General features: G+C 50.7%; 3 protein-coding genes and 1 long non-coding RNA gene across 10 annotated transcripts in view; 2 read left to right on the forward strand and 2 right to left on the reverse strand.

The window, feature by feature from the left end:
- The window catches only part of Tfip11 (tuftelin interacting protein 11), a 13,212-nt gene extending 5,370 nt beyond the window's left edge, over positions 1–7,842 (forward strand). Inside the window, exons 5-13 of the mRNA XM_031337404.1 lie at positions 198–325; positions 1,005–1,157; positions 1,907–2,434; positions 2,514–2,620; positions 3,176–3,344; positions 3,720–3,963; positions 4,627–4,769; positions 5,072–5,237; positions 6,747–7,842. Of these exons, the coding sequence (XP_031193264.1) occupies positions 198–325; positions 1,005–1,157; positions 1,907–2,434; positions 2,514–2,620; positions 3,176–3,344; positions 3,720–3,963; positions 4,627–4,769; positions 5,072–5,237; positions 6,747–7,102 (1,994 nt within the window). The 3' untranslated portion in view covers positions 7,103–7,842. The remainder of the gene's footprint in view (positions 1–197; positions 326–1,004; positions 1,158–1,906; positions 2,435–2,513; positions 2,621–3,175; positions 3,345–3,719; positions 3,964–4,626; positions 4,770–5,071; positions 5,238–6,746) is intronic.
- On the reverse strand, positions 4,593–5,369 carry LOC116068178. The gene is made up of 2 exons (XR_004109478.1): positions 4,944–5,369; positions 4,593–4,857 (listed from the first exon to the last, which is right to left on the reverse strand). It is a non-coding gene; the product is annotated as an uncharacterized LOC116068178 (long non-coding RNA).
- Positions 7,152–12,591, reverse strand: Srrd (SRR1 domain containing). Its single transcript, XM_031337412.1, has 7 exons — positions 12,407–12,591; positions 10,615–10,655; positions 9,464–9,687; positions 9,287–9,385; positions 8,084–8,238; positions 7,765–7,810; positions 7,152–7,502 (listed from the first exon to the last, which is right to left on the reverse strand). The coding sequence occupies exons 1-7, from the start codon at positions 12,556–12,558 to the stop codon at positions 7,167–7,169; spliced, it is 1,053 nt and encodes a 350-aa protein (XP_031193272.1). The 5' UTR covers positions 12,559–12,591; the 3' UTR covers positions 7,152–7,166.
- Hps4 (HPS4 biogenesis of lysosomal organelles complex 3 subunit 2) overlaps positions 12,560–24,013 on the forward strand; it is a 33,539-nt gene continuing 22,085 nt past the window's right edge. For 4 of the 7 annotated variants that reach the window (XM_031337409.1, XM_031337410.1, XM_031337405.1 and 1 more), the window contains exons 1-4: positions 12,605–12,696; positions 13,924–14,426; positions 15,947–16,037; positions 19,098–19,241. In XM_031337409.1, coding sequence (XP_031193269.1) covers positions 14,386–14,426; positions 15,947–16,037; positions 19,098–19,241 — 276 coding nt within the window. In that variant the 5' untranslated portion in view covers positions 12,605–12,696; positions 13,924–14,385. Of the gene's footprint in view, positions 12,928–12,995; positions 13,018–13,923; positions 14,427–15,946; positions 16,038–19,097; positions 19,242–24,013 lie in introns of those variants that run through there. The other 3 variants (XM_031337408.1, XM_031337406.1, XM_031337407.1) reach the window with 3 other exon arrangements.

Consider the following 24,013-nt stretch of genomic DNA (forward strand, 5'->3'; position numbering starts at 1 on the left):
TGCTGTGAGTGTGACAGTGTCCTGAGCACAGGGAAGGCACTCAGGTGGTGTGCTGTGAGTGTGACAGTATCCTGAGCACAGGGAAGGCACTCAGGTGGTGTGCTATTGGTAAGGAGCAGGAAGTGCTCTCTCCCTGGTGTCCTCACACAAGTGGCCAGATCTGAAAAGCGTATTGTCTTTCTCTTGCCCTTGTTCAGGTATCATCAACCCCATTGAAGCCAAACAGAGAAAAGGCAAGGGAGCTGTGGGGGCCTATGGCTCGGAGAGGACCACGCAGTCTCTGCAGGATTTCCCTGTGGCTGACTCAGAAGAGGAGGCTGAAGAGGTAATGATAGGGCCACTGTGTGGGCAGTGCATGGCCTGGGCCATTTCACACAGCTGCTGTGCATGGGCCTCACATGCTGATGGCCTCTGTGTTTCCCTGTACCCACTTATGTGGCAGGTCCTGATGGGGCTCACTGCTCACCTGATGCCATCATGGTGTCTTGGACTTAGGTGTGTGTGAGGTGGGCAGCTGTGAGACAGTGACAGGGTGTGGACTCAGATACTCAGGTGCATGTACTCTGACTGCAGGGTAGGCTCTGTCAGCTCAGAGATGGCCCAGGAGAGCAGGTGCCATGACTCCTAAAGAGCTGCAACTCCAGATACTTGAAAGAAAACAAATGACAGGTTAGGTCAGTGTGAGAATAAAATGGCAGCCATGAACCTGACCTGTAGGGTGGGTGCGTTCTCACGCGATACCCTCTGCTCACCATTCTTGTGGAACTCTGCCTGGTGGGACCAGTGTTTTCTAGTTCTCTATGCTATTTCTAAGTTCTGCAAGAGTCAGCGGAGAACCAGCAGAGCCTCTCCCTTCCCTTGAGTCCTGCCTTTGGCATCCACCTGTATTATACACAGATGTTATCGAGTAGTATTTGGTGGCTGCAGGCATGCTAAAGATCTTGACCCTGGCTGCTGTGCATCAGGCCCCTCCTGTTGTCATTGACTATATCCCTCTGCCTCAGGAGTTTCAGAAGGAGCTGAGCCAGTGGAGAAAAGACCCCAGCGGGAGCAAGAAGAAACCAAAGTACTCTTACAAGACCGTGGAGGAGCTAAAGGCCAAAGGCAGGATCAGCAAAAAGCTCACAGCACCCCAGAAGGAACTGTCTCAGGTCAAGGTATGAGGGCCTCACATCAGTCCCCTGTCCAACCTCTGAGTTCTTTGATAAGTAGGTTATGGGTGGGAGACTCTGTGTGTGTGTGTGTGTGTGTGTGTGTGTGTGTGTGTGTGTGTCTTTGTGTGTGTGTGTCTGTCTGTCTGTGTGTAAGCATGTGTGGGTGTGCCTATGCCCAGTGGATTCAGTAACACTTGTAATGTAAATACTCTGAGCACTGAGCTGGCCCCTCCCCATGCTGACTGTCTGTGGTAAGCATAGCTCCCCACCCAGGAGCCTCTGCACAGCCTACAGCTTCCTTTGGTTTGCTTTGGGTTTGGCATAGATCCATTTGTAGGTAGATTGTGCTGTTTGAGATGGAGAAGAGGGTTTCTGAGAGTGCAGTAAGCAGGTAGGGAAGGCCTGCTAATGGGTCAGGAGCGAGACCTCTCTCTCCTTTAAGGACTTGTGATATGTGGTTGACTGGCCCATAGGTGTTGGGCCTGTCATAGTTGTGCATGAACTGGGGTAGCTGGGATCTTGGGGAAGTCTGCCCTTTCTATGATGGGCACATGGTGGTGTTATCACTTTCCGAGTAGCTAGACAGCAGTGGTGGCAGCTGCCTGTCACCTGTTAGTGTAAGAGAGTGTGGATCTGACAGGTCAAGCTTGTCGTAGGCAGCTCTGTCCATTCACGGAGCTCTTGGCACCTGGTCTCTGTTAACTTTCCCCTGCTCAGTGGTGCTAACAGGTGGTAACCTGACTCTCTCCAAGGTGATTGACATGACAGGCCGGGAGCAGAAGGTGTATTACAGCTACAGCCAGATCAGCCACAAGCACAGTATACCCGATGAAGGGGTGCCGTTGTTGGCGCAGCTGCCTCCCACAGCTGGCAAGGATGCCAAGGTGCCAGGCTTTGCACTGCCTGAACTGGAGCATAACCTGCAGCTGCTCATTGAGCGCACGGAGCAGGAGATCATCCAGAGCGACCGGCAGCTGCAGTATGAGCGGGACATGGTGGTCAGCCTGTCGCACGAGCTCGAAAAGACAGCCGAGGTTCTCGCACATGAGGAGCGTGTCATCTCCAACCTCAGCAAGGTGCTGGCCCTGGTGGAGGAGTGTGAGCGACGCATGCAGCCCCATGGCACCGACCCCCTCACGCTGGATGAGTGTGCCCGCGTCTTTGAGACATTGCAGGACAAGTACTATGAGGAGTACCGCCTGGCGGACCGCGCAGACCTCGCTGTGGCCATTGTCTACCCGCTTGTGAAGGACTACTTCAAGGATTGGCACCCCCTCGAGGTGAGCTAGGGTGCAGCCTGCTCTTGGGCCAGGGTGTGGCTACTGAGATGGGAAGGCTGATGATGCTGGCATTCTGTAGGACGGCAGCTATGGCACCCAGATCATCTCCAAGTGGAAGAGCCTCCTGGAGAACGACCAGCTGCTGTCTCACAGCAGCCAGGACCTGTCCTCAGACGCCTTTCACAGGTACCAGGCAGGCCCCATCCCACTGTACTCTGTCACCTCCCCAGGGAGCAGGAATTGTGCTAAAGTCTGGGTGGCAGCCATTCTGGCCCTGTTGACTATGCTCTACCCTGGCTCTGCTTTGCATTTGGAGATGTGCCCACCTGTGTGTATGTGAGTGCCCCTAGTGTCCAGGAACTGGGCTCATCCTGACCGAGAGCAACTTTCACCCAGTCTGGAAAAGGCAGTGCTGGGGAACTAGTGAGAACCAAGAATGAGCCAGGCGTGGAGAGGACAGAGGTGTCTCAGGAGGAGACATTGAAGCTGTGACCCTGGGTGTGAACTGAGGCTCTTGATGGAAACGCAGCTGCTAACCCTGTGCTTATACTGTCTGCCACATGGGCCTGTAACAGCCCTGCTAGTGCGGGCTCCACTGAGGAGCCCAAGGCCGAGAGCCAAGACAACACAAGGGCCCCTGTGGGCACTGGCCTGAGGTTTCCTGCAGGGACCTGTGGGCTGGCACACTTTGAGCACTGTGAAGCCAGCTGTGTGGCTGAGCAGCTACCTTGCCTCCCACAGGCTCATGTGGGAGGTCTGGATGCCTTTTGTTCGGAATGTTGTTGCCCAGTGGCAGCCGAGGAACTGTGAGCCGATGGTGGACTTCCTGGACAGCTGGGCACACATCATCCCTGTGTGGATCCTGGACAATATCCTGGACCAGCTCATCTTCCCTAAGCTGCAGAAGGAGGTAGGGTGGAGCTCTGACAGTGTCTCTTACCTGTGCACAAGAGCCCTGAGGTTGAAGGACTCTCAGCATGGCTGGTGGCCTGCAGTGTTAGTTCTAGCCTTCTCTATAATACCCCCTTCCCTACCTCCCTCAAGTGGGAGTTGCCTTTTTCAGTGCCTTTATTGAATCTTGATCTGTGCTGAGGCTTGAGTTGGTGGCATGAATGTTTGATTTTTTTCTGTGGAGGGATCTAGAGTACAGGTCCTATTTACCTCCACAGTGGGTCTTCCCCCTCTTTTCCCCACATAGAGGACTGTGGCCCTTGGTCAGGACACATGGGCCTCCCCCTAAGGACAGTACTGTTGTGTCATAAACTGTCATCCACTCATCCTACAGGTGGACAACTGGAACCCCCTGACAGACACCGTCCCGATCCACTCGTGGATCCACCCCTGGCTGCCACTCATGCAGGCCCGTCTGGAGCCTCTCTACTCCCCTGTCCGCAGCAAACTGTCAAGCGCACTGCAAAAATGGCACCCCAGTGACGCCTCAGCTAAGCTCATCCTACAGCCCTGGAAAGAGGTCCTCACGCCTGGGTCCTGGGAGGCTTTCATGCTCAGGAACATCGTGCCCAAGCTGGGTAAGGACACAGGGACATGTGGGCCGAGTGCAGCTTACTCAGTGTCCACCATGAGGAGAGCAGAGGTGGATGGGACTGTAACCAGGACCTTCCTGGTGTTCCTTCACAGCTTGACCAAGATCTGCAGTCATGACTCTGAGCTCTCTGTGCCTTGTGGTTTTCTTGACAGGGCTAGTTTGGATGTCAGAACCAGAAAGCCTCTTTTTTTTTTTAAATCTAGTTAATGTATGTGAGAACACTGTAGCTGTCTTCAGAGACACCAGCAGAGGGCATCTGATCCCATTACAGTTGGTTGTGAGCCACCATGTGGTTGCTGGGAATTGAACTCAGGTCCTCTGGAAGAAGAGTCAGTGTTCTTAACCACTGAGCCGTCTCTCCAGCCCTGGCACTGGCCTCTTTTTTTGTTTGTTTGTTTTTGGTTTTTTGAGACAAGGTTTTTCCGTATAGCCCTGGCTGTCCTGGAACTCACTCTGTAGACCAGGCTGGCCTCAAACTCAGAAATCCGCCTGCCTCTGCCTCCCAAGTGCTGGGATTAAAGGCATGAGCCCCCACTGCCTGGTGGCACTGGCCTCTTAAGTGCTTGTGAATCATGGGAATTCATTGTGGGTAGAATGGAGGAACAGCCCAGAGACTAAAGAGTTTACCTTGTTGTCTCTCTTGCAGGCATGTGCTTGGGGGAGCTCGTCATCAACCCCCACCAGCAGCACATGGACGCCTTCTACTGGGTGATGGACTGGGAGGGCATGATCTCTGTTTCCAGCCTGGTGGGTTTGCTGGAGAAGCATTTCTTCCCCAAGTGGCTTCAGGTGAGATGTGTGGTCCAGGAGGGATGTAGGGTGGGGTGCCCACTGCTGTCCAGACCCAGTATCATCTCAGCTCCGCTCCTCAGAGAACCTGTTGGGGATGTGGAGAACAAAGCTTTAGCACATTTAGGCCACAGGCCGGCTCCAGATTCTACTGGCAACTGCTATGTACCGCACCTCCATGTGTCCTGTAATGTGGGCTGCTGGGAGGAGCGACGCTCAATACAGCAATGGCCCCTGGGGATACTCTGCCCTCACTGCTGTGGTCCAGTGTGTGCGGCTCAGTGTCCTATGTCCTTTGGCAGGTGCTGTGCTCCTGGCTCAGTAACAGTCCCAATTACGAGGAGATCACCAAGTGGTACCTGGGCTGGAAGTCCATGTTCTCAGACCAGGTGCTGGCACACCCTTCTGTCAAGGACAAGTTCAATGAAGCACTGGACATCATGAACAGGGCTGTGTCCTCCAATGTTGGTGAGTAGGTGTCTAACTTAGGCTGTCATTGCTGTGATTGACACCAGGACCAAGGCAACTCTTATAAAGGACAAGGTTCAGAGGTTCAGTCCTTTATCAAGGTGGAAGTATGGCAGCATCCAGGCAGGCATGGTGAGGGAGGAGCTGAGAGTTCTACATCTTGTTCTGAAGGCAAACAGAAGACTGACTTTCTCAGGCAGCTAGGAGGAAGGTTTTATAGCCTACAGTGACATACTTCCCCCAACAGGGCCACACCACTTAATAGTGCCACTCCCTGGGCCAAGCATATTCAAACCACCACAGTAGGTTTCCTGTTGGGGAGTCCTGGAGTCTGTTTCCTAAACAATGACATTGACTGTTTGTTTGTTTTTTCTTTTTTGGTTTTGTTTGTTTGTTTTTGGTCTTTTGGGAGGCCACTTTAAGTGTCAGTTCACTCTCTAGACAGTGTCCAGTGGACTTAGCTACTTATGAGGCCCCACCGTGTTGTCCTGTGATAGGCTGACAGGAGCTGAGTCTGGCTCTAGGGAGCCTTCCCACACTACTGTGCAGAAAGCACTTGATAGTTCTTCCCTTCTCTGAGTGATGCTCTGTGCCCTTGAAGCAGTATTAGTGCCTTCTTCACAGGCTACACCTCCAAGGGGTAAGCTCACGACCATGGCACTTAGCAGCTGGGTGTTTGTGAATCACTGTTCACTGTTGAGGCACAGGGCTGCTGCGTCATTCAGTCACAGCAGAGGCAAAGGCTGTTGCCACTTAGGTTGATGCACAGCACGGGCCTGGACTCTCCTGGCTGTTTCAGTTCTCCAAGAGGCTGTGTTTATGGAGGGCAACTTGGCTCCAGGGTGGGGGCTAGGAGGGGAACTGCTGCTTCCTGTACCTGTCCTCACTTCACTCTGCCCAGACCCTCTTCTCAGCACTGCTCTTCCCCTGTACGGCTCACAAGTTTGCATTTGGGTCACGCTGTGATCCTCCAGTCACATACTCTAGCTCCCCAAATGTATTTCTCATTTAAAGTTCTTAATTATATGTAATTTATGTATGTGCCTGGTGGACAGTATTGTACACACAAATGCAGTGCCAGGGATGGCCAAAAGAGGGTATAAGATCTCTTGGACCTGGAGTTGGGGGCCATCTGAAGTGGGTGCCTGGAATCAAACTGGATTCTCTGCAAACATAATACATACTCCTAACCCATGAGCCCCATTAAGCAAGGGATAGTAGAATGAGTGTAGACCATGTTAGACTACAAGTTGACCTCAGAAACGGGGACTTTAGGAGTCACATATGTGGGTTCATCCCTTGTCCACATGTCATCTGATAGAGAGGATCACTTCTGATGTTAGTTACTTAGCTCCCAGACCAATTTTGTGATACTGACCCCCCCAAGTATGCATTGATCATGTCACTGCCTGGGTCCTTAAGCCACAAGTCACACACAGCATGTCATCATGGTGCTCTGGTGTTGGTTCTGCATACCTGGGGTCTCCTCACAGTCCTCCCTTTTCTCAGGTGCCTACATGCAGCCAGGTGCGAGGGAGAACATTGCCTACCTCACCCACACGGAGCGCAGGAAGGACTTCCAGTACGAGGCCATGCAGGAGCGCCGGGAGGCTGAGAACATGGCACAGAGGGGCATCGGTGTGGCTGCCAGCTCTGTGCCCATGAACTTTAAGGACCTCATTGAGACCAAGGCAGAGGAGCACAACATCGTGTTCATGCCTGTCATTGGCAAGCGGCACGAGGGCAAGCAGCTCTACACCTTTGGCCGCATCGTCATCTACATTGACCGGGGTGTAGTGTTTGTGCAGGGCGAGAAGACTTGGGTGCCCACCTCCCTGCAGAGCCTCATCGACATGGCTAAGTAGACATCAGCCATACCAGACAGGTGTGAATAAACAGCACTGTGAACCAAGCTGATAAACAACATCTCTATTTGGGAGGCCAGGCCACCAGGGCAGGATGTGACTCAGTGTCCCCAGTTGGCCTGTATTCCTGGCCTGGCAAAGGATCTGGTATGGTGTGCACCGTGGTCCCTGGCCCAGATGGCAAGAACTTTCCTGCTACTCCAGCTGAGCAGTCTGTGGGTCTCCTGATGATCTCCAGGTCCTCACAGTTCTGGTAGTCTGGCTCTTCCCGGAATGCCCACAGGTCCTCAGGCAATCCTTCCAGCTTCAGGAGCGGGAACCAGTGGACAGATGTGTCATTAAAGGTATCGGTGTACCGGGGAGTCTGAGGCAGCGGGACCTCCTCCAGGCCTTTCAGAATCTGAGTGGAGAGGTCCAGACACAGGCATTAGGTATCCCCTACTCTTTGTTCACCTGGCCACCCCACTGCCCTTTTGAGAAATAAGGAATGGGGGTTTGTATTTCAGCACTTTTAAGTCCCACAGGCAGTGGGGATGCTGGGCTCATCCTGAGGGTGAAGGCCACGGGCAGAGTAGGAGAGGCACCAGCTGGTTGTGCTTAAAAACATGGATAGATAGTGTGGCTTTGCACCCTCACCCTGACCCGGCTATTCTGTCACACACCTTTGCAATGTAGGGGTAATTTTCCTGCAGAATCCTCGCCAACAACCTGCAAATAAAAACATACACAATTAGGAAGTATTTGTGTGTTTGTTTTCTTTTCAATAGGTAAAAACAAGTTCAGAAAGGTTGAGGGTTGTGCAAGAGGGCAGCACTGTGAAGCAGATCATGAGTGTCTGCACACATAAAGCATGGCTGCCCAAACACCTCTGCCCTCAAAAGAGGGATATTTGCTGATTTCTTAAGTGCTTTAAGCTGCACCCTTAAACCTTTTACCCAGTTCCTCATGGGGAAGATGGGTCTGGCATTCCTGATGGCTCACCTCTCCTCGAGGCCTTGGAAACTGTTCCCAATGATGACCACCCTGGACAGGGCATCTGCAGACCAGTTGCTCCACAGCAGATTGTTGTAGAGAGCTGTCCCACAGTGTGGCATGTAGAAGACAGTGGGCTGGCCCTGGACACTGTGCTTGCCTTCCTGTGGAATCAGCAGAATGGGTGCTAAGGAGTAGAGTGCAAAGCCTAGCTCTTGTGTGGCATGGCTACATTAGTAAGTGTAAGTAGGCTGACATCTCTAAGGGACTCAAGGACTTGTATCCAGAAGGAACCCATGCTGACTAAAGGAAGGTATTCCATGTGATGACTGTTCGTGTTCTACATTCTGGGTCTTCCATGCACCATGCATCATTGCAGATCCTCACCACAGCGGGACATAGTCATCTAAAGGCTGTCTGGCCATGCCTTGGTGTGTACCTCTCCCTGTAGCTTGTCAGGCACTAGCCCATGTTGGTGTCCTATGGCTGCCTCCATAGGAGCTGCCTGTGGTCTTGGACACAGCCCTTTGATGGCTCTCAGTGCACAGGCCAACCTTGCTGCTGTACTTGGTCCCTACAGGTTATAGGTGACCTCAGGCCTCACCTATATGCTCTTCTATGCAGAGAGCCAGCACTCAAAGGCTGGCCTGAAGTGAGTGTTGTAGGGTCTCAACCACTGCTCAAAGCAGCAGAATCATGAGGCTGAGACCATCCTGGGCCACAGAGACCCTAAAACATGGGGGAGGGGTAAAGGTCTTTGTCCCAACCAGCTCAGTCTAACCTGAGTGATTCCCAGAACTCATACAGAACCCAGACAGGACCCACAAGGTTCTACCCATGTGTGTGATTCTGTTTTTACTTTTTTTTTTATGAGTTTTTCCATATGCATGCCTGATACCTGCAGGGGCCAGAAGAGGGCACCAGGTCTTCTGGAAGTAGAGTTAGAGTTGACTGTGACCCTCCACATGAGAACCTTCTGCTGAAAGAGCAGTCAGTGCTTATAAGAGCTGAGCCATCTCTGGACTCAAAGGTTTTGCAATCCTAACACATTAATCCATGCTGCTGACTCAAGTTTTCACGGTATAACAGTCCAAAATGAAGTGACTACTGGGCTCTAGGAAGGTCAGCATGCCAGGGCCAGTGGGGTACCAAGTCACAGAAAGTCTGTCCACTAGCAGAGATGAGTGGTCTGGAGGAGATGAAAGCACCTACCTCATTCTCACTGAGGACAGTTACACCGAGGGAGGTGAGAACCGAAACCTCAGTCTGACTGAACAGAGGGTCATAGACCCAGCAGTGGCTTCTGGGGATCTGGAAGGGAAGAGGGCACTTCAGTTCTAGGCACATATGAACAATTTGCCAGAGATGGAAGAGGAAAACAAAGCTTACCTGGCACTTCTCCAGAAAGAGAAGCATAAAAGCAAGCTGAATCCGAGCAGTGGGGCAGGAGGCAAAGGTCCCAAGACCATAACACACACACTTCACATGGGAGGTGCTTGAGGCCATGGGCTCTCCCAACCCACCAGGTGATGAACCAAGGTGCAGCCTTCCGAGGGCTTCTGTTAACGGCTGCAGTTGCTCCAGCTGTTTCCTAAGGCACTCGGTGATGGTTTCTGAAAGATCATCCCCCAAATATGGTCACATCACATACTCTGATCCCTGGAGCCAAGAATGTGACAGAAGCCCAACAGCCCTCCACAGTGGAGTGAAGCTGCCTGATACCTGTGTCCAGGTCACTGGTGGTGGGATCCTGGACTCTATATCTCCAAACCTAAGACTGTGTTAAAAGATTTTCATCTAAAGCCATGTGTCTGAGATGTTCGTGCCCTTGGATGATGGCCTCTATAAAGGCAACTGAATGGCTAGGTTCAAAACCATTGCCCACATCATCTCCTAGCCTTCATTTAGAAAGAAGCTATTTGTCCTAACACTAAGCAAGCTGTTTCTGTTCACCGACATGGCAAAGCCATATTTGAACAGGTGCCCCAGGTGAGGAAAGGCTGTTCCAGAAACTAAGTCCTTGCTGGGAAGAGAACTCTTAAAAACTTTTGGACTATGGCTTGATGTTGCCTTTCATTTAACAACCTCAACTTAGTGAATGCAGCTTACAGGTGAGGCTCAACTGAGTGATTAAAACAGGAGTCTGTGATACAGTGTAAACATGGCCTGTCTATAAGGACATGCTGAACATACAGTATTGAGAACACATCTGCAAGGGGGAAGGTCGGCACCATAAAGGAAAAAGTGGGATCCATATACAATCTAGCCATCTTGATGACTGATAGCACTTACTGTCTTCTGTATGAGAGCCAAGCACTTCCCACCTTACTTAATGCTCACAAACTACACTTCAGGATATATACATGACCACCTCCACTGCAGTGGTCAGTGCTAAAGACACAGCTCTAAGGAAGTCAGCATCAGAACCAACCACAAGCAAGACTGAAGCAAAATGTCCTTGGATGGAGAATGTCCTTTGCCTACCTTCAGGCAGCAACCCCCCTTCCACTCCCACACCTCCCCTACTCACCCCTACTCACCCAGTGCTGAACTGCAGAAATCAGAGATCCGAAGGTCCTCCCTGTTGAGAAGACATGGCCTGCTCATCTCCGTTCTCTTTTGGGCCATCTTAGCCCTGACCATGACCCAGATGCATGGGGGATGGAGGACCCTCCAATGCAGAGCCAGCCCTTACTGAATGACATTCCTGGATGTAGGCTGCTGGGTTCTTTTCAAAAAGGACTTCCATCAAGAGGCCCTGGTTGCCAAGGGATAGTCTGGGTCTGTTCTGCCTCTTTGGCCTGGCAGAGATGCAATTCAAAAAACATTTGGAAGTCCTCAGACTTAGCCCTTCTGATGGGAGTGTCCTCTCAAGACTGGAGAGTGTTGGGGGTTGGGGGAGGATGAATGAGCTACTCAGCAGGAACTCAGTAGCTTTCCCACTAAATAACTCTGCAGGGAAGGTCAAAGAGAAAGGCCAAGGGTTGGGTCAGCTCTTTATTCAAGTCAGCTGGTTGGGGCAGAACAATCAATAACAGTGAAATTTAAATATGCCAGAGGCAATAACTGCCCCCAGGAGACCTACAATCTCCAAGGGAAAGGAGTGCCTGACACATTGAGGTACCTTGTATATTCTAGGTTATCCTGGGTCAGATTGTCTATGCTCTGGAGTAATGGCTACACCCGTGGAAGGGTGCTGGGAGAAGCAGGGCACTCTGGGAGATTCTGAAGCAGCCGAGGAAACAATGACTACCTGGTTTGTGCCTTGAGACTTCAGACCCCAGTTACCTTCATTTTACTAATCTTGAGACCTTAAGGTGCTACTTGCTTCTGTCCCTCCCCTCAGCTGCACCGCCAGTAATTTATGTTGAGAAATAACTTCTGGGTCACCACCACTGCGTCTTGAGTGTAACTTGCTCCCCTGGTCATAGCCCTTCTGACCCATCTGGAATGCTTCCACTATTTGTAACTTAGCCCTGCAAGACCACAACTAGAAAAGGCAAGAACACAGTATATGTTGGGCACTGTCTATGTGTGCTGTCAGAAGGTACAGACCAAGCTGTGGGGAGATGGGTGTATCATGGTAGAGTCTACAATAATGGTAGGTGGAAACATGAGGTTTGACATCACCAAGGCCTGGGTCTGAAACAATGATCTTTGTATGTCTCTTGGAGTACCCAGGATCCCAATGGGGCCGTGGAGTATGTAGGCTGCAAAAGTCTGCACACACAGCTGCTGCTCAGTAAACCATCGATGCAAATGTTGACCTCTGTGTTTGCTTCAACCTCGATTTACAATCTTGATAATAACCAATGCGGTGTGTGGCCCACACCTGTAATCCTAGCATTAGGAGAGACAAAGGCGGGATCTTCTCCAGTTCCAGGGCTGCTGGACTAGCCTAAAGTATACGATATGTTTGTAAGCTAGAGTACGAGATCCTGCCTTCAAATCCAGAACTGCTGATTTATAGAGTAAAGGATCTTGCCACCAAGACCGACATCTGAGTTTGATTATCCTAACCCATGCATCACTGGGCCTAACATGAACTGTACACCTCGCCCCTGGTGCTTACTAGGTGCCAGGGTGTGTTTTACAGTCACATCACACAATCCTCTGAGCATCCCTACGTGACGTTTAAACCTCCACCTCAAAGATGGCAGACGGGGGCACATAATGACAAGCTGTCGTAACCGCAGCGATGGGAATGGCAGCTTTACTGAGAGCTTGCTACAGTGCAACCCGAGGGGAACCCAGCCTTCCCCAGCGGGTTGGCACACCCACTTCCAGGTTAGGGAGACTGAGGCTGGAGTAGCCTCTCGGCGCTGCACTCACTCGGCCTCCCGCAGGCGGCGCAGCACCGCCTCGCCGTCCGCCTCCGGCTCGGCCTGGGACTCCTCGCCCCGCCGGGGCCGTCTTCCCGCTGCGCGCTTCCTCCGCGGAGCCACCGCGCTCCAGGGTTCCGGAGCTGCCACGACCGCCGCCATGCCACTGACGTCACCAGCGCGCGCCAGAGCGGCCGCCATGCTGGCGACGTCACAGGCTCGCGTCACAACGTACGTCATCGCCAAGCCCCCACAGGCGGGAGGTGGGTCCGCGCGTGATCGCGGGGCCTCTGGGCGCAGGTATCGGGTGCTGCCCCGCGGGCCGGACGGAGCCCAGGTTCCCGGTGGGCGGGCGGGCGTGAGACTCGTGCGATCGGGCCGTAGGGTTCCTGCTCCTGACCACCGAGGGACTTCCCTCCGTTCCCGCGCGCACCGGGACGGTCCTCCTGCAGTCCCCTCAGGGTGCCAGGGCCTCTTCAGATCCCTACACAATCTCTGACCTCATCGGGACCTTTGAGAACTAGGTGCAAGGTCCGCCGACCAGGCCTCTGGGAATGGGAGGGGTGGGCTCCAGGAACTGAGATGCCCTGCACAGGTGCCCTGTGCGCGCTGTAGAACGAGGTGTGTGTAGCTGAGGTGACAGATATTTAGGCCTTTTCGGGTTCGTGGGGGATGCCCCTCGGGCACTTCCTTCTTTCTAAGCGAGTTTACTTGCTTTTAAGAGAGGGTCTTATTTTGTAGCCATAGCTTGCCTGGAACTCAGCAATCTGCCTGTCTCTACTAACCAGGCGCTGGGATTAAAAGACCTGAGCTACCATGCCTAAGTGTTCCCTCCCTAAGAGACTTTAACGTCCTGTGTTTCCACAGATGGCAGATTGTGGCCAGCTTTGGGGACCATGTCCCCGAAGGAATTAACCAGAAAAATGGGATTAGGACTATATAGATGAAAATGACCAAAAAGTTGTCAAGGGAAAGGATCAAACCAATTTTGTGTTTCCTCCCAGTGTTATCCACATAGTGAAATAAGACTGTCAGGAGATTTAAGCCTCATAGATAGTAACTTTAATGCCTGTGCCACCTGTTTCTGGACAGTTCCCTCGGAGGAGTGAAGGATCAGAGTGAGTGAGGCCAAGGTTCTTTCTGGCAGAGTTTTCCATGCTACACTGAGTTCTCTTCCCCTGGTGGGAGTTTGAAACAAAGGGCACTCTGTCAAAGTTCTCTCTTACACTCTGAAGGGCTTCGCACATTCTGATTAGGCTCCCGAGTGCCAGTTCCTTAATTTAGGGACCATTTGATTTGTGTGGTTCCTTATTACCAGCACCTTCTACACTCGTTGTCTGGTTTCCCTTCTGCAAAGCTATTTTCTTCTGAAAAAAATGAAGGGTCTTTGAAATATCTGCTACCCTCTCTTTTTATTCTGAAACACAAGCTTTGAAGGTTGTTTTGAAATCAACTGTTTATTGAACCTTGTGGGTCACATGCATGGTCATGGGTTTCTGAGAGAATCGATTCTTTGTTCTTCCCCAGAGCTGAGATACTGGTGTGTGTGAACTGGAAACTTTGGGCCTTTTGAAGGAACTCACTGGATGGCTTTGAATTGTACACAAAGTCACAGATCCTATCAGAAACTGCCTCTGCCCATCCAGCATGCTTCTCCTTGCTGTGGAGCTCCCTGAGGGGAGTTGGAACAAGTCCCAGTGTAGACAGCTATAAGGATGCTCCTGAAAGCAGACCACAGGCTACTGAGTTAATGTAGTCCACCTCCGGTCCCTTTCCTCCTGGACTTCTCCGTGGTGCACAGATACTTCTGGAAATGTACCTGCCCAGAAGGGAAGCTGCCTTTTCATACTGACTGAAGAGTGAACAAGAGGCAGAAACCACCTGGCTGGACCACACCTGGCATCACTGGCCTGGGGATACCAGATGGGGACAGAGAAGCTCTTCTAGGAAGAATACCAGATGAAGAGGATGAAGCCATCTGGAGAGTAAATGGCCACCACCACTCCCCCAGAGACAAAGTCTGCAGCATGGTAAGTGTCCCGGCCTGCCTGAAGCTACTTCCAGGACCATTTGAGTAAACTGGAAGCCTCAGCCAGCTAGTCTTGCTGTTCTCCTTAGAGCAACCTCATTAAATGTGGAAGCCATTTTTCTCCAGAGCATATGTGTTTGAACCTTGCAAGTTTTGGGTTGGACATAGCCCAGTGGTAGAGTGTCCGCCTAGCATTCGATTCAGGCCCTGGGTTCAATCCCTAGTACAGCAAAAATAAGCAAAATGCAGAACACCTTGCCAGTTCCACCTCAGGCACTGCAGGTAGATGACTGGTTGCAACCAATCTTGATCGCCTGGGTGTGTCTGTGTTTGCAGAGAAGCAGCATGGCTGAAGTTGGGGTTTGGCCAGCCTGGGTCTTAAGGCTGTTGTGCAGTGTGTGCCTGAAACTTGGCTCCCTCATGTAGCTTTGTCCTTTTTCATAACCTGGTCCGGCAAATGCTTCTGAGAGGTGACAATGAAGGGGGTGGCTTGACTAGACTCAGCAGACCTAGCAATTGATTACACAAGCCATTCCAAATGATGCCTGAGGTATAGTGTATGTAGGGGGTGGGGGTGGTTTCAGAGTGTGGGAGGGGACCAGGGTGGCTTTAAGCAAGACTCAATGGGCTTTGAAAATTCACAAATGTTTTTGATCACCATGTAACCTGTGGCCAGTTGCACATTGAGCCTTGGAGCTTGTGGGATGATGTTGGGACAGGTGTCTGTTTGGCTTGGTCTGTGTGCTCTCAGAGTCTGAGTACAGCTGAAGCCCAGGCTCTGCGTAGTTCACCTTGTGTAGACAGGTAATGACTACCTCAGGGCTAGGTACCTACCTGGCTGAGAGGTAGCCCCAGAACTTGGGAGGGAGGCAAAGTCAGGAGGCAGTGCAGTTTGAGGTCAGCCTGGGCTACAGAGGGAGACCTGTCTTGGTCTTTAGAAAAGTACAGAAAGTGCTGGAAACTCAGAAGAAAGATTCCTTTACACTGAGGAATCTGGGAAGGTGGGAGAAAGCCAGATTAAGCTGCTGGTAAGGTTTGAGAGTTCAAGAGGAGTTTGGTGTTTTTCTGTCATCTTTCAAAGACTGCTGTCTTCCTGTTATGGATGAGCACATCTGTTGCAGGCCCTCCATACACATCTGCTAAGTGAGTCCACGAGTCATCAGAAGGGCTGCTTCCCACCAGCATGCTGGGGAGAAACCCAGGGGTTCACTTTGTTACTAGAGCTTAGAGACATAGCAGGAGAGCATGGTGGGCTGTGTGCTTGTGCTGCTAGAGGTGAGGATTTCAAGCAGCAGCCCTCGGTGGGTGATCTGTTTCCTGCAGGAGCCGCTGCCTTCTCTGGCAGATGGGCTGATGGCTGTAGTCCTGCATGTGCTGCACTGCCAGTGACTTTATCTGCTGCTGTGGCCGCTGGACTCTTTCCTGGCAGCCCTCCCAGAGCCAGGAACTAGAGAGAAAGTGTCACGAGCTGATCACTGTCACTAGCGGGGGACCCATGGCTTCGTTCTGTTCTCTTGCCAGGTGGAACTACTTTTTCCTGTACGATGGTTCCAAGGTAAAGGGAGAAGGGGACCCAACCAGAGCAGGCATCTGCTACTTCTACCCGCCCCAGGTAAGCAGGGGCTCCTGTGCAGAGCAGGCATCTGCTACTTCTACCCGCCCCAGGTAAGCAGGGGCTCCTGTGCAGAGCAGGCATCTGCTACTTCTATCCACCCCAGGTAAGCAGGGGCTCTTGTGCACATAGCCTCTTTTAAGACGTGTTAGGGATGAAACTCAGGGCCACGGGCATGCTCTGTTCTCTCCCTAGCCCTCTTTTTATTTGCTTATCTTTGAAGTTTTGAGACAGGTTCTCAGAGTTCTCAGCCTCTGTGGCAGCTGGGATGACAGGCCCAAGGCTATGCTCTTGTCTGGATCTCAAATTCCCAAACAGCTTAGGCCTCCTCTTGGCTCTCTTAGCCATAGGAGTTTCTTTGTCTGTGTCCTGCTCCCAAGTCTTTGATCAGCTAATTTTAAAAAACTTTTATTCAGGGGGCTGGATGATTATTCAGATGGCTCAGCAGTTAAGAGCACTGACTGCCCTTCCAGAGGTCCTGAGTTCAATCCCCAGCAAGCACATGGTGGCTCACAGCCATCTGTAACGGGATCAGATGCCCTCCTCTGGTGTGCTTGAGGAGAACAACAGTTTACTCATATGCATTAAATAAATAAATGTTTAAAAAAAAAACTATTTTTTTTTTAAAATAAGCTTTTATTCAAACAGAGAAGTAGGGACTATTACAAACTCTTACATGCCAGCCCTAGGATCATCAGCTGTGAACGCTGCAAATTCTGTGAGCCCTAAGATCTCTCTTATTTTCTTTTTCCCTAGAGAAGTTTAAAGCAAGTTCTAGACATTATGTCATTTCACCCACCCTGCATTTACTGTCAGGGTCACACCTGACAGGAGTGAGCCTGAGTGACAGCCCTTCTGTAGTGCTGGCAGGTGCTGCAGCTGGACTGGTCCTGGTGCTGGTTCCCACCCCGCCTGGCTCCCTCAACCCCCTAGCCAGGAGCCCGACCACACCCACATAACCTGCTTGTTATCTGTGCTAAGTCCCGCTTAGACTCATATTCCCCACACACCAGCCACCCTGTCTTCCCCTGGTCTCCAGATCACTGAGCTGCCATGTTAGAATACCACACTCTGGGTTGGGACGGTCACCTCCCCGTGGTGACATCAAGTGACATCTGCTCACAGATTTCCTTTTACTTTCCATTGGTAGCGGGCTCTAGATCTCTGACAAGGCTCTCCGTCTATTCTGTGAGGCAGGATGCCATCAGGGATGGCAGCAGCTGCACTTCCTGTGACATCCTGTCCTGTGTGGCTGTGCCGTGGTCCAGGACATGTATGCAGCTGCCCATGTGGTGAAGCCCCAATTTGCCATCTGTGTTCAGTGTGGGATTCTTGAGCAGCTATCACCCAGCAGCCACTATGAAGGCTTGATTGACAGTCACCAGAGCTGTACCACATACTCTTCATGGCTGAGAGTTGGAAACAGTATTTTGCCCTATGACTCGGGTTGCTCTTGACTTGTGTTTTTACCTTATTTTATGCATATGAGTGTTTTGTCTACATGTATGTATGTGCCTAGAGTCCCTGGAGGGCAGATGAGGCCATCATCTCCTGGGATTAAATGCTTACAGATGGCTATGAGTCATTAGGTTGGTACTGGGAAGCAAACTCCAGTGTTCTCTGCAAGAGTAGCAAGTGCTCTGAACTGATGAGCCACCTCTCTAGTCCCTGCCCTTGAATGTTGGGTTTTCTTGTGGCAGCAGGATTACAGGTGTAGACCACCAAGCCCAGGTGTCACTGTTTATTATGATCCTTAAACATGTAACAACTGGGCCGAGTGTGACCGCCAACACCTTTAGTCCCAGCACTCGGGAGGTAGAGGCAAATGGATCCCTGATCTACATAATGTAAGTTCCAGGACAGCCAGGGCTACACAATATGACACTATCTTTGACAGCACCAAGAACAAATACACACATACACACACACACACACACACACACACATGAATGTAAAAGTAGCTTTTATTTTCCTCAAGGAATTGTCCTGGAGGCTTACTGTCTCTGTTTGCTAACCTAGGCCTAGTCCTGGAAGCTTCTATCCTCCGTAAAACCTTATCTAGGCCTAGACTGTTTTCAGCCTCTGAGACTTGCTGCTGACTAAGCTCACCCCTTCCTAGTTCTTTCTGAACTCTGGCTGGCTGATTCAATTCAGCTGTTCTGGCTCAAACTCTTCTCCCAGCAGACTAATTCAGTCTGGCTTCTTTCTCTCTGCCTCTGAATTGCTCTGCTTGGCCTGAAACTAACTCTAACGATTTGTTTTGATCTTCTGGCTTCTCCTCATTCTCTTGCTCACTTGGTCTTCACTCGTGTCTAGCTTGTTCTCTCTTCAGTCTTCTCTGTAAAACTCTCCCAATAAAACTGGCTCCTTCTCCCTCTCTCTGCTGCTCTACTCTCCCTCTCAGCCCTGCTGCACTGCTCTCCAAGAACCCCACTGTTTTCCTGTTCTGTACTCTCTTCCTCCTGTACTGTCTGTCTCTCCCTTAAGTAGCCCCTCTTTCCTCTCTTTTCTCGTGAGAGTTGGGCTTATCCCATTCTGTCAAATCTTTCTCTGATTCATCACTTTTTCTGCCACTCAATTAGACATCACTTCAAACATGAGTGCTTCCTTCTACAAACTAACGTTACCTTCATTGTTTGGGATTACAGGTGAGTACTGAGTGTGTCTGTATTCCAACCAGAGGGATTAAAGATGTGAGCTAAGGACCTGAGCTACACCCTAACTAGAAACAGGTTCATATATCCTGTGACATGTACACACACACACACACACACACACACAAACACACACACACACACACGGCCAGATGGCAAAGCAGAAACCTGAATTAAACTTCTGGAACCCGCAATGGAAGGGAAAATTAGCTTCCAAAAATGGTCCCCTGATCTGCACACAGGTGCTACGGTGCGTGCGCCCAGCTCACACATAAATACACACAGAGCTCACAGGTGAGTGCGCGCACGCGCGCGCACACACACACACACACACACACACACACACACACACACACACGAGTGCAGATGTAGAAGTCTGATAAAATGTTGTCTGCTTCTCCCACAGACCCTGATGGATCAGCAAGAACTGCTCTGTGGCCAGCTTGCTGGAGTCGTGCGCTGCCTGTGGGACCTTTCTGGCACCCCACCAATGCTCATCCGTCTGAGGAAACTCAAGTTTGCCATCAGGGCGGATGGGGACTACCTGTGGGTAAGTCTGGAGGCGGAGCTGGTATTGGAGCATTGCCGTGATAAGATGTGTTCCTCCCCCGAGTGCTGCTGCTCTGCAGACCTCAGTGTTCTCTGAATGCAGCTCTGGTACAAGGGAGACCACTGCCAGGGCCTCATGATATCACGTATGTGCTCTGGCCCTGAGCCACACTTAGCCTTCCCCAGTATACCTCAGATATGTCCTGCTCTGAACATGGTAGATTTCTTTGTATTGTTTTTACTTATGTTTACATGTGTCAGGTATATGTGTGCAGGTACATGTTCATGTATGTGCGAGTGTACATGTGTTTACATATGCATGTCTATGTATGTGGAGACTCTGTGTGTAGCATGCCTATTTTCCTTGATGAGCTGTGTTCTGTTTTGGCGGTATCTGTCCAGTGGGTCATCTTCTGTGGGTGGTGCCTGCCTTCTGTAGCCCCAGAAACTATTGCCTACTATTTTGGTCTTCAGTTTAAAAAGCAGCTGATTGGTTTTGCTTTTAGATTTGTGTCTGTAACCCTACCTGGGTTTCTGTGCATGGGTGGTATGGATGGAGGTCAAGGGTGATTTTTCCCTGTTTGATTACCCAGCATCCCCACACTGTTGCTGAGTTACTTAAGCACCTGCTTGGGTCCTAAGTTACTTGATCATGAGCATGAGTGGTCCAAGAAGCCCTGCCTGCCATGATATCTATAGTTCTGTGTGACTCTTAGGATAAACAGTGTCTCTCCTGAATTCAGTCCCATACCCAGTGGCTCTGGCTAGTTTGTGAGTGTGACTGGGAGTCCTGGGTTTGGAGAGCAATCCTGGGGTGGGGCAGCATCGCTCATTTAGAGCTGTCACGACTTATTACCTACTGCCCTCCATCCCTGTGGTGTCAGTAATGGCAGCCCAGTTTACTATGCAATGTCACAGCACGCCCTCAGCACAGGTGCAGCTCACAGGGCAGGTGCAGCTCACAGGACAGCTGCAGCTCACAGGGCAGGTGCAGCTCACGGGACAGCTGCAGCTCACAGGGCAGGTGCAGCTCACAGAGCAGGTGCAGCTCACAGGGGAGGTGCAGCTCACAGGGCAGCTGCAGCTCACAGCAGGCCTAGGCAGTCCCCAGGATCTGCAGTGCACATATGAGCTGAGCAAGGACTTGGAGGGAGCAGGAAGGAGCACTTGAGGTCAGCCCAGAACTGGGGGTGCTTGGGATCTGAGGTCTGCCTGGGTGCAATGGGCTGGGCTCAGGTGAAGAAGAGTTTTGAACTAATATCTCATGTCAGCACAGGCAGCAACAGGTTCCACCATGGCATCTTCAGGCATAGGTGTGCTGGCCTGTTCTCTGCTCCTACTGTTAATATCTGTGTTCTGTCACCCGCTATTTCCAACCTCCCTTAAGGAATTTTCTTGGCCCAGAATAGTGGCCATACCTTTAATCCCTGCACTTAGAAGGTAGAGACAGGTGGATGTCTGTAAGTTCCAGGACAGCCAGGGCTACATAGTTCAGTTCCCAGCACCCACATGGTGCCTCACAATCATCTGCAACTCCAGTTCCAGTGGATCTGATGCCCTCTTCTGGCTTCATCAAGTATTAGGCATGTACATGGTATACAGACATGCATGCAGACAAAATACCCTTCATTAAAAAAGATATGACACACACACATGCACAGTATAAATTTAAATTTAAGATCCTGGGCTGGCAATGACTAAGTGGGGAAGGGTGCTTGTCACCAAGCCTCATGACCTGAGTTTGACACCTAAAATCTGTACGGTGGAGAACCTACTCTTGGAAATTGTCCTCTGACCTCCACATGCATATTGTGACCTCCACCTTTCCAAAATCTAAAGAAATAAATCTAAGTCCTCTATAGAAATGTAGTAAATGTATATGTAGTGCTTATCTTTCTGAACCTTATTTTGCTTGCTATACTGATTTCCATCCATTCTGCAGATGCCATGGTTTCATTACGATTTATGGGTGCATTGTGTATCACCCCTGATCTTCTGCTTCTGCCTCCCAAGAGCTTGGATAATAGGCTTATACCACCACACCTGGTATCGCGTTCTAGCAACTCCTGTTGCTGTTCATTCATTCACTCAAGAGTGTGTGTGCACGTGTACGTGCGTGCATGTACATGTATGTGTATGGGCGCGCACTTGTGCATGTGTGTGCGTGCACCCATGCACATGCTATGATGGATCTGTATAGATAAGAGGACAGTTTGCTGGTGTTGGTTCTCGCTGTCCACCATGTAGATCTCCAGGATTGAACTCTCATCCTCTAGCTTGGCAGCTAGAGCTTGTACCCACTGAGCCATCTTGCCCACCAAGATGTGCAAGGAAGCTGCCTTCTTTGGGAGCTTTGTGGAAGCTTAGGTGGCTGCGGATGTGTTGGTTGTTGCAGGCCCCTCTGCTCTCTGACTGATCTCCAGGCTAACTTTCGTAGCAGTGCCATGTTGGTTTTCTGACGGTGCCTCTGCGCTGTGATTTGGCAAGTCTTCCTGTGACAAGATTATTTTTCTGAGTTCTGTGAGGAACGTTGTTTGAATTTTGACGGGGATTGTGTTGGCTGTGGACTGCTTCATGCCATTTGCTACTTTCGCACTGCAAGTGAGGTAGCCCTGAGCTTGATGGCCATCCTGTCTCGCTGTGCTCACAGGAATCTTCAGTTCCTCTGTGTTTTAGAATTTTCAAGAGTGGCAGTCTTCCTCCTCCTTAGTTAGGCTCCTCCTCCTTAGTTAGGCTCCTCCTCTTCCTTAGCTAGGCTCCTGCTCCTCCTTAGTTAGGCTCCTCCTCCTTAGTAAGGCCCCTCCTTCTCCTTAGCTAGGCTCCTCCTCCTACTTAGTTAGGCTCCTCCTCTTCCTTAGGCTCCTGCTCCTCCTTAGTTGTGCTCCTCCACTCTGGGAGTTTTGTTGCTGTTTATTTGTTTGTTTGTTTTCAAGCTATGAGGAAAGGGATTTTTCCTCCCCAATTTATTCTTCTAGCAAATTTTTTATTGATACACAGAAAAAATGATTCTTTCGTTGGTTGGTTTTGTGTCGCGCTCCCCCAGTGGGGATGTTTACCAACTCTAACGGTATCTGCTGGAGTCCGCAGGACTGCACGCATGGGTGTCTTGGCGTCTTCATTCTTTATTTTCTGTTACTGTCCCTTTTCTTTCTTTCTCTTACTTGTCTAGCTAAGACTCTGAGAACCAGACTGATGGAATGTGGAGGAATTTGCCCTGTCTCCTGCATCTGAGAGGGAATGTTGCCTGACCCACTCTGGTGGTCATAGCCTGTTTGAGCAGAGCTGTGTTCCTTTTCAGTGCATGCGCAAGTGTGTGTGTGTGTGTGTGTGTGACTGAATTTTGTTGATGGCCTTCTTTATGTCAATTGAGGTGATAGTGCAGTTTTTGTCTTAGGTCTTTCTGAGTGTCAACTTACACCTACACTTACAACCGGGACTTGTTTCTGCCTGGTGAATCAGGCTTCTACCCTAGGAATGAAACCCACTTGGTCCTGGCATATTATCTTCTCACTGTATTCTTGTTTGTTTCTCAAGACAGGGTTTCTCTGTGTAACATCCCTGGCTGTCCTGGAAGTCCCTCTGTAGACCAGGCTGGCCTCAACCTCCCAGAAACCTACCTGCCTCTGCCCCTCGAGTGCTGGAACTAAAGGCCTACATCAGTGTGACCAGCTTTCACTGTGTTCTTGACTACAGTCACCAGACTTGGAAATGTTTGTGTCTGTGTTGACAAGAGAGAGACATTGGACTGTGATTTCTTCCTTTGCTATCCTTGTTTGCTTTGGATCAGGGAAGTCCCGGCTTAGTGCAGTGAGGGTGGTGTCTGCCTCTTTCTACCTCATGAAACTGTTGAACAGCACACATTGCCTCACAGGCAAACAGGCAGCTATGATTGGGTGAGGCTGCCTTGGGGTAGTATGGAGGAAACTGGTGGGAGGGTGTGAGGAAGACTGACTGGAATCTCCCAAAGCTGCCACACTGGGCTAAGTCTTCATGAGGTGTGAGTCAAGTGCAGGGTGAGGCACTGCTCGGTATCACATGACCTGCCAGCAACCTTTTGGTTCTTTGCTGCTCAGCTCTGACCACTGACCTGGCACACACAGCGGTAAACGCTACATAGGGAATAGAAAGGAAGCGGTAAATGTTACATAGGGAATTGGAAGGAGATGGCAGGGGGGATAATTGTCCATCAACTTCAAACACAAGGACTTGGCCATCTACCTGGCTTCGTGGCCTCTGGCTGGGGAAGCCAATGTGGCGCTCCCTTCAGGTCTAAGATGGACAGCCAACAATGAAACCCTGATCTAAGGTCCTTCCCTGTCACACTCCTACCTTCCACCTTCCTTCCCACTGTCTGTGCCCTCTGACCCTTGTCCATGTCCTCTGACACTTACCGTCATGTTTTATTTTGAAAAATCACAAATAGGCTTTTGTTTTGTGTAATAGTAAACAGACTACTTCTATTTTGAATAATCACAGGTAATCTTTGTTTTTCAATAACATTTCACTTGCAAATTAACTCTGTAAGCCAAAGGTACATTCAGCAATTCATTTTTGGCACAAAAATAAAAATGTTTTTATAGCTAAGTACAAGTTAAAATTCTACAATGTAAGGCTGAGGCTTTTTGCCTGGAGCAACACCCAGGACTCGAGAGCTGGCTGGATTTTGTTGCACAGGAGCACACGGCCCAAACGCGGGGCCATGCTCTCCATCACCACCCACAGCTCTGTAAGCAATCCAGCCTCAGCCGGGCACAAACACCAAGAACCCAGTTC

Source organism: Mastomys coucha, unplaced genomic scaffold, assembly GCF_008632895.1.
Source record: "Mastomys coucha isolate ucsf_1 unplaced genomic scaffold, UCSF_Mcou_1 pScaffold22, whole genome shotgun sequence".
Lineage (NCBI taxonomy): Eukaryota > Metazoa > Chordata > Mammalia > Rodentia > Muridae > Mastomys > Mastomys coucha.

Excerpts from the sequence above, each read along its gene's own strand:
- Srrd (XM_031337412.1), bottom strand. The coding sequence starts at position 12,558 with ATGGCGGCGGTCGTGGCAGCTCCGGAACCCTGGAGCGCGGTGGCTCCG. Across the intron at positions 9,386-9,463 it reads TCTTTCTGGAGAAGTGCCAG|ATCCCCAGAAGCCACTGCTG; the intron begins GTAAGCTTTGTT and ends CTTCCCTTCCAG. Across the intron at positions 8,239-9,286 it reads CTGTCCTCAGTGAGAATGAG|GAAGGCAAGCACAGTGTCCA; the intron begins GTAGGTGCTTTC and ends CTGATTCCACAG.